The 8,563-nt window shown below is 40.8% G+C and overlaps 1 protein-coding gene across 1 annotated transcript; it reads right to left on the minus strand.

Moving 5' to 3' along the window:
- Nucleotides 1-934: 934 nt before the first annotated feature.
- On the minus strand, nt 935-8,233 carry LOC123169058 (tryptophan--tRNA ligase, cytoplasmic). Its single transcript, XM_044586905.1, has 11 exons — nt 7,802-8,233; nt 7,597-7,716; nt 6,287-6,472; nt 6,075-6,126; nt 5,727-5,879; nt 5,252-5,344; nt 3,168-3,245; nt 2,923-2,994; nt 2,046-2,114; nt 1,835-1,943; nt 935-1,551 (listed from the first exon to the last, which is right to left on the minus strand). Exons 1-11 carry the CDS (start codon nt 8,011-8,013, stop codon nt 1,544-1,546), a joined length of 1,152 nt encoding a protein of 383 aa, XP_044442840.1. The 5' UTR covers nt 8,014-8,233; the 3' UTR covers nt 935-1,543.
- Nucleotides 8,234-8,563: the final 330 nt, after the last annotated feature.

The raw sequence follows: 8,563 nt of genomic DNA on the forward strand, positions 1-8,563 counted from the left end.
AAGGGTTCAACGACAACGACCGCGGCCCAATCTTCTCTAATTTTGGTTTTTTAAACGAAAAAGGAATCAGAAAAAAAAATCTGATCTAACCAGGCTCTATAACTTGAACCAGTTTTGCGCATTGTTCAGGCATTATATCCCTCATACGAAGTCTGGTTCGGCTCTCCACTCAAATCGAATGCTTCGGCTCCACGGCCACTCAAATCGAAGGTGCCGCGAGTTGTGTCTAAGAATCCAACAACATTGACTCTCAAAATTGGCCTTTAAGTGGGACATTTTGCTTTCTAAAGTTTCATAACACCACTCGCCATATTTTTTCAGATCGCATACAAAATTTATTGACCCCTCATCCAATATTGTTGTAGCCTGAGAGGTACATTTTCCCGTCATTTTTTTCCATTCTTTATGTTAACCAATACGCTGACTTTTGTCAACGGAAAGTTTAAAAATCTGACATCAGATTTTTAAACATGACAAATCAAATATTTTTCATGGCAATTTATGTTGGTGCAATGATGGCAAATTTAGTTTGCAAGCACGACAATTTTCTGGACTGGAGCAAATTTGCCATGGTCATCAACTAAACTTGTCATCTTCAGCAAACATAATTTGCCATGAAAAACGTTCGATTTTCCATGCCTAAAAATCTGACGTCCCCTAAATATCCAGGTCCTTTTGTCAATACAAAGTGCCTAGGTCCTACAAACCGATGGGCATCCTTTTGTTTATCTCCTCCAAAACGGCACTCAATGCAATGATAAGTACCGCCTCCGTTCACTGTTATAAGATGTTCTAACTTTTTTTTTCAAAATCGGATATATATAGACTCATTTCACTCTGTATATAGTACTCCCTCCGTCCCATAAAATAAGACACTTTTTGACACTACACTAGTGTTAAAAAACGTCTTACATTATGGAACGGAGGAAGTACATATGAAAATATCCAAAGCATATTATAATAGTGAGTGGAAGTAAGTTTCAGGAGCCTTTTGTTACATTTCTGATTTCTCTGTACAAGAGTGTCAGCTTGTGCAATTGTCATGCTTCTCAAGTAGTAACACAAAGGGATCTTGCTACATGGTCAACTGATTTCTCAGCAAACAAAAATGTTGGGAGTGCAGTTTCAAAAAAGCAATTCTAGTTTTAAAAATATGGAAGGAGTGAGGTGTATGGAGATAAATGCTAGTCAGTTTTGCCAAAGATTTTGTGTGCCTGTGGGCCCAAGCCCAGTCTACAGGGAGGAGGTTGGCTATTTTGGGGGGCAAAGAATCTTGTCCAGTCAGACACTTGGATAAGAAGGTCAACTTTGTTTTTGCACAACCAAAAAGAGACTAGTGAATTAGTCGTTATTCTGCTTCGAAATTGATCATGGCTAAAATCATTAGCGTCTTGGGACCGTTGCTACGTCAGGCCATTGGAAAAAAATGGAAAAAAAAAAACTACTCCGACTAAAAATAAAACCTTGTACATTGGTAGCATTCCTGTCTTGATAATATTCTCAGCCAAACATATTGGGAAGAGGTCTCGCAGCCATGAAGGCGTCAACCATCTGCACAAGCAGGAAATCGTTAAATAGACAAGAAATATATGTTCTATGCATATTGCTGAGATGAGCATTTCGTTGAGAAACTATAGCCATGCTGTCGGCCGTGCTTGCATATACATGCTCGCTACTGTGCAAAATATGCATAATATAATTACGTGTGAGCACAGTGGATACGAAATACGTATCATTTTTACCCAAAGATACTAAATATTATTGCGCCATGCTCATTGTGTACTTAAGAATGTACAGAAGTGTGCAAGATGACAGATCTAATGAATTGCATTACCTCCTGTCACTTGAGCTCTAGCTCTCGTATGTCTTTTAACCAGCTCAGATAGAACGTCACCAAGAAGATTCTTCACTTTACCAGTTAGCAGGTTTCCATCCCCGTAACCCTGACGTTGAGATTCAGAACATACATTTAGTTGAGGAAAATAGGTAGAAGAAACGTATCGAATAAACTGATCCCATATATGTAGCATAACTTGAAATATTACCTTCTTTATCTGCTCGAGATCATCGTCGTCTTCAAGGAAGAAGTTCAGGTACTTAACCGGGACATCCACCTGAACACCACAATTATAATTCACTGATTGGTTTTGTCTTGCCCAAGGAACCCAGTACACAACAAGAATATTGCAGGAATGAAACAAGAACAAGACGAGGTGCGAATGATGCTTTGTCACGATGACGTTCATTTCAGATTGTAGGCCAGCACATGCAAGATCACTAGCAGGTATAGTACTCCCTCCGTAAATAAATACTCCCTCCGTTTCTAAATATTTGTCTTTTTAGAGATTTCAAATGGACTACCACATACGGATGTATGTAGACATATTTTAGTGTAGATTCACTCATTTTGCTCCGTATGTAGTCACTTGTTGAAATCTCTAGAAAGACAAATATTTAGGAACGGAGGGAGTATAAGACGTTTTAACTCTTTTCTGATTCAGATGTATATAGACGCATTTTAGTGTATTGTTCATTCATTTCAGTCCGTATGTAATCCATATTGAAATATCTAAAATGCCTTATACTGCCTCCGTTCCAAAGTAAGTGCCGTCGTTTTAGTTCAAATTTGGACTTATTTGAACTAAAACCACGACACTTATTTTGGGACGGAGTGAGTATTTGTTTACGGAGGGAGTACCAAATAAATCATATGCACATCGCTTCCCAACTGCAGATTCTGTAGGACTGAAAGTTTTTCGGGATATATACTCAAACTATTTATTTAGTGTAAGTTTTGCATCTCAAGCAATATATCTCAGAAAGTGGTGTACAATACAGGCAATCGGAGAAGCAAAAAAGGCTTGCTATCTGCACTAATTTGTTGTCCAATAAAAAGTGCTCAAGAGCAGGACAAGGGCTTACCTCAAGGTTAGCTCCAAGCTCTCTTTGGAGTTCCGCTGAGTCTTGGCCACCTGAGAAAGCATATTTGTTCACCTGGAAAACGAATAACAATAATGATAAGCCTGTGAAATAATAGAACAATCCCACAGTCCACAGTTTCATCTTTGGCTCAAGCTAGCAACCATTTCACACACAAAAAAGGACTAGCTCAAGATATGTAATTGTCGGCAAATATTTCTCAGGCCAAAGTTATGCTCACAACAAACCTTCTTTATTTCTTCTTCACTATCTGTCACATATATCGCAGAATTTGGATCACTAGCTGACATTTTCGTGCTCTCCCCCTGTAAAATAGAAATAAGCAACTGGTAAAGTAGTGTCTTAAAAATTCATCGCATCCAAGATATCCTCCGTTTAAAATTGTAGAATGTTATAGTTTCAACCTAAATCGAACTTCTTTATGTTTGACCAAGTTTATAGGATTTTTGTACCAAAAACAGTAGGGAAAACTCCTACTGTGAGTCTTTTTCATTTATAATTAGCAATGGTAATGTACAATGGTCTGTAACATAACAGCATGTTACAAGTTCATAGGAAATGTATCAGCATTTACAATACCAAATAAATATACTATGAAAATCTATTTCATGGCAGATTTAGTGAAATTTTGGTGCTGTAGATGGTGCTATATTTTTCTATAAATTTGGTCAAACTTAAAGAAGTTTGACTCAGGAGGGAATCCAACCCGCAACCCCAAGGTTATGAGTCTTATAAGCTACCAATACCAAACTAAGCAATTTCAAAAGGAAAAGCTACCAAACTAAAACATGTTATAATTTGGAACTGAGGGAGTATGAAGTAAAAAAGAAATGCTGAACAAAAGACATGGTACATGGACTCCATAAATAGAAGTCAAAAGTCTTGTACAGTTCAAAAAGGCCAATTTGAGAAAATAGCAAGTTCAACAACTAACTAGTAGCAGTTAAACTGGGCTTGTATTTATCATAATAATACAAGCTTGTGGGCAATTTGATAATCGCAATCTTACAGTATGTGCATCATGAGATTTGTTTGTTTCCAGGGAACCCTCAGGCCAACGTCAACACCACAACACCGATGTGTAGACAGGTTCAGGCCCCCAGATTGGGTAATAGCCTACGTCCTGTGCGTATCGATTATATGATGAACAAGAGTACAACAATGACTCTAGGCGGACTGGGAAGCAACCCAACAAATTCTAGGGTTTATGTGGGGTATTGAGGCGGTGGAAATGATTTTTATGCGGGGCCCTCTCCACCCTTTATGTAGGGGTATTGAGGCGGTGGAAACCCTTCTACATCCGGCTTCTGCCTTGCCTTGCAAGCTACTCCCTCCGGTCCCGAAAACAAGGCATCCAATTTTTCCCATCTTTCTCCAAAAGGAAGGCGTATCTCCAATCAGGAGTTGAGCTGGGGGTGTGAATATTCATATGACTGGTGCGCTCTGGTTTGTGTTGGTCTGCGTGCAACCACATGCACGCCATCTTTTTGAAAACGGAGGGAGTAGCTTAGGGATAAGCCTGCCTTGTTTATACCTTGGATATCCGCATGTGATTTCTAGTACCCGTGACTTACCCAAACTAAATCAGATTACCCGTGTGGGCCCTAAGGCATAGTATACGTACGCATAGACCTGCACAAGGTATTTTGGTACAGCCATACCGTGGGTATAATTATCCCTCGGTAAAAGCTATTGCATTTATCTCATAAAGAAAGGTTAGTTACATTTGTTAGTCTTGGTTAACATATGCATAAATATGGGATGCACTTGTAACTTCACAATTAGGAATTCTAGGAACAAGCTTGAATACTTCCAATTGAAACATTTCATCTGTAAGATATCACTTTGCTATACAATCCTAACTGGCTGGCATTGTATGGATAATCCCATACCATCAAAGATCTCCATTGTGCATCCATGCATAAACTCATGTCTCATTGCCACTAGCTAAATACCCGTGCATTGCTACGGAAGTTAAATGTTCAAGCATTTGCTACAGAAGTTCTTTTTTATTGCACGAGTTGTTTAAACGCTCGTGTCATAGTAATCTCTAGCTTTGTGCAAATAAAAATATATTTCAAAATATATATCAACGGATCAACTAATAAAAATATTGTCATACATTTATCTACTACATAGAATGCATGATAATTATGGTAATTGATTTTTTGCAATTTAAGAGGTAATCTCTAAGGGTGAATGGACTGCCACCAACTCAGACTTTTATAAGAGTAAAGACAAAGATTTTCGAACTTCTGTGCAGTGAAGATATTAATTTCTGGATTCATATTCCTGAGAAAAATAAATGTACCTGAAGAGCAGGGAAAAATCTGGATTCAGTCAGTGATGGCTTTTGACAACCAATTCTAGGGGCAACGTCACGGGTCATCCTGAAATAAGGATCCTGGCAGAATAGAAAATGAATTGATTGACAAACAGATGCTTGTTAAAAAAATATAAACATCTACCAACAGATCAGCATCTATGACGAAATTATTCAGACATGCTTTCGGCCCAGATCTTTTGGCAGCTTATGGCATAAGCCATACCTTCCCCAGTTTATTTTAGAAGCCGCCCCCATACTATGCATTGAGGTTAAACCAGTTAACCAAATAAGCTGGGGAGGGGGTAGCTTATTTAGAAGCCGCCAACAGAACTGAGCCTCCATGATATTTGCATAGGAATAAAGACATCCATTTTTTTTTCGGGGTAAAGACATCCATATTGATAGGATATAAAACCAATCATGTTAGATAAGATGATTATACAAAAAGTTATGTTTATACCTGGTCTATTGCACATGGGATCAGGCAACGTAGTTGTTCCATGCCAGAGAAGAGATGGGGAAATGAAGAAGGGAATGACGGAACTGCTTGCACAGGAGGAAAGCTAATCTTTCGTATGTGATCCTCTTGACTGAATCCAAATATTCCTACAACCTGTCATTCAAGAGTAAACTATATTGGTGAAAGATAATGCTTGAAGGCAAGCGACTCGATTTTGGAATGTACTCCCTCCGTCACATAATATAAGATCTTATTACATCCAATATATGAGTATATTGGATGTAATAATATCTTATATTATGGGACGGAGGGAGTAAACATTCTCCTTTTCAACCGAAGAGGCCTCACCTTATTATATGTCACACATCTGGCAACTTTAACCATGTTTTCATAAAAGGCACTGCAAGGAAAGGAAAGAAGACTTAATTTGTCATCTAGTAAGCAAAGCTGTGATGAACAGCATACACTTCACTTGCTTAGCGGCAGTTATCTGAACAGAAACAAGATGTGCCACAAGGTAAAAAATTAATCAGAACTACAATTAAAATGAGTAACCTTACCCTCCAACAAAATTAAAATCAGAGAACATGAAAGTCTTTTCAACATCAAAACCACATGCTATGATGTCTTTTGCATTTTCACGTGCAAGCCTTTTGCTTTCGTTAACAGTCAAATTCTTCCACAGGAACTTCTCATCATCAGTGAGCTGTATTACCAGTGGCACCTTAAAAGCATCCTGCAAATATCTGAACAAAAAACTTGATGGTTAATCAACATTGTCCATGGTTACTTACAAAATAAAAAATGGGAGTCAGGACCCCAGTGCAAGAATTAAATGACCATTTAGTTAGTATAGATGCTACATAAAGGCTAGGGAGTATAGTATGCATTTTGGGCTGTATTGTATTTATGGTCTACTTAAACATGAAAGATAAATGGTAAGCATCCTCATCATGCCACCTAGCATTTTTTTCAAATAAGGTAATTGATGGTATGCCATCTTTTACTTGACAAATGGCCTCATTATTGTTCTTCCATACTGCATATATGCCAAATTCACATAAAAATCTTAATTTCCCATGGACACATAAAGCAACTCAAGCACAGATCCAGATAACAGAAAAAGAAACGCACCCACGCACCCAGACAGGCCCTTGCCAAAATGAAAAATAATCCTCTATTTTGAACCGAGGCGGTTATCACGGCAGAGCCATAAACCACCGAAGCAGACTATGATAGCGTGGTGGCCCCTTCTGTTATGCTAGTTTGTATGGGTGGGATGTTAAGTTACTTAAGCTTGATGATTATGGATAATGCAGTAATATTATGTCAGTTTGTTGTCTTTGACAATACCATAAACAGGCATGAATTTCCTGGTCTGAGTCTTTGCATTATGCTCTCTGCATGTGTGTAGCTAGTAGAAGAAAAGAAAGTTGAGGTTTTTGTAGTGTGCATTTGTGCATGTATAATTGTGCGCAAGTGTAGTTCGTAGAAGGAAAAGTTGTGACGGTGTTTCCAGGTGAGTAACTGGTTGCTCATATAACTTTAAGAAAACTGAAGACCCAAAACCCCAATGAAAGTATATTGATCACACAAACTATTGTGCTGACTCCATAAATTATTCCACTATCCCTCTTAACTCAACACATAAAGTGCTACAGGCATGAAGGATGACTTCAGCATCAGAAAACATACAGGTTTCACTAGATTCTAGATCTGGAAACAAATTGGGAACAACTTCACACCTCATCACATCACAGGCTATTCTAGCGAAAAATATGGCCCCGCTACCTCGCTGTGACAGCAGCATTGCCCAGTTACACAGCACAGTGAATCAACAAAGAGGAGCTGAAGCTTCAGGCCTGCTTACTTGGTGAACATGAAGGGGACGAGGTGGCCGAGGTGCAGGGACTCCGACGAGGGGCCCCTCCCCGTGTATAGGTAGAACTTCTCGCCTTTCTCGTACAGGTCAAGGATCTCGTTGAAATCCCTGCCCATACAAAAAAGATCGTCAGCGATTCTTCCTACCTCACCGGAAAAGGAAAGAAGCGAACATGATGATTTTGCAACGGTACCGGTGGGCGAAGAAGAGACCGCGGCGGAGGAAGCGATGCGGGGGGCGACCAGTGAGGCGCGCGACGCGGTCGATGGTCGCTGCGTCCAGGCGCTGGCAGCCGAACTGGTCGACAAGCTTGTCGTAGCCGATGCCGCCCTTACCGGCCGACACCTCCCACGGGTTCACCACCTGCTCCTCCTCCTTCTCGACCTTCGGCGCCACCGCCGTCATAGGCAGCGGGCTGCGGGAGGCGGAGGAAAACCAGCGGGGTTAGCGCCGGACCGGTTCGCGGGCGGCGCGGTGGGCGGTAGTAAGCAGGTGGCGGCGGGTGGGGGTCGCGGGAGGCGAGGGGTTAGGGGTTTCGATCGCGGTATCAATGAGATGGCTAATCGCTATCAGGCTATGGTCGTTTTTCTTTCTTTCTTTTTTGCACGGGGGCTATGGTTGTTCATACCATCTTATGTTAAGGGGTGGCTTGTATTCGTATAGGATACGTGGTTCGTACTTATAGGATGCGAACCGGACGTGATTGCATCTGGGGTCCACCAAGTCACGAAACGCTAAGGCGATAGGAGGCGATTGCGTTCTAAGCTAGGATAAGGGTTTCGAAGCACCTGGGTGGCTGGATTTCAGCTGGGATCGGGATGGCGATGGCGTCTTCCCGGACCAAGGTCGACGAGGCTGTGTTTCCCCGTCTTGGAGCGGTGTTGATGGCGGGGAAAACAGGAGGAAAAGGATGCGGCCACGGCAAAAAAAACGCCATCTAACTCAGCTGCGGCAG

The sequence above is a fragment of the Triticum aestivum genome, chromosome 7D (genome assembly GCF_018294505.1).
Source record: "Triticum aestivum cultivar Chinese Spring chromosome 7D, IWGSC CS RefSeq v2.1, whole genome shotgun sequence".
NCBI classification, from domain to species: Eukaryota; Viridiplantae; Streptophyta; class Magnoliopsida; order Poales; family Poaceae; genus Triticum; species Triticum aestivum.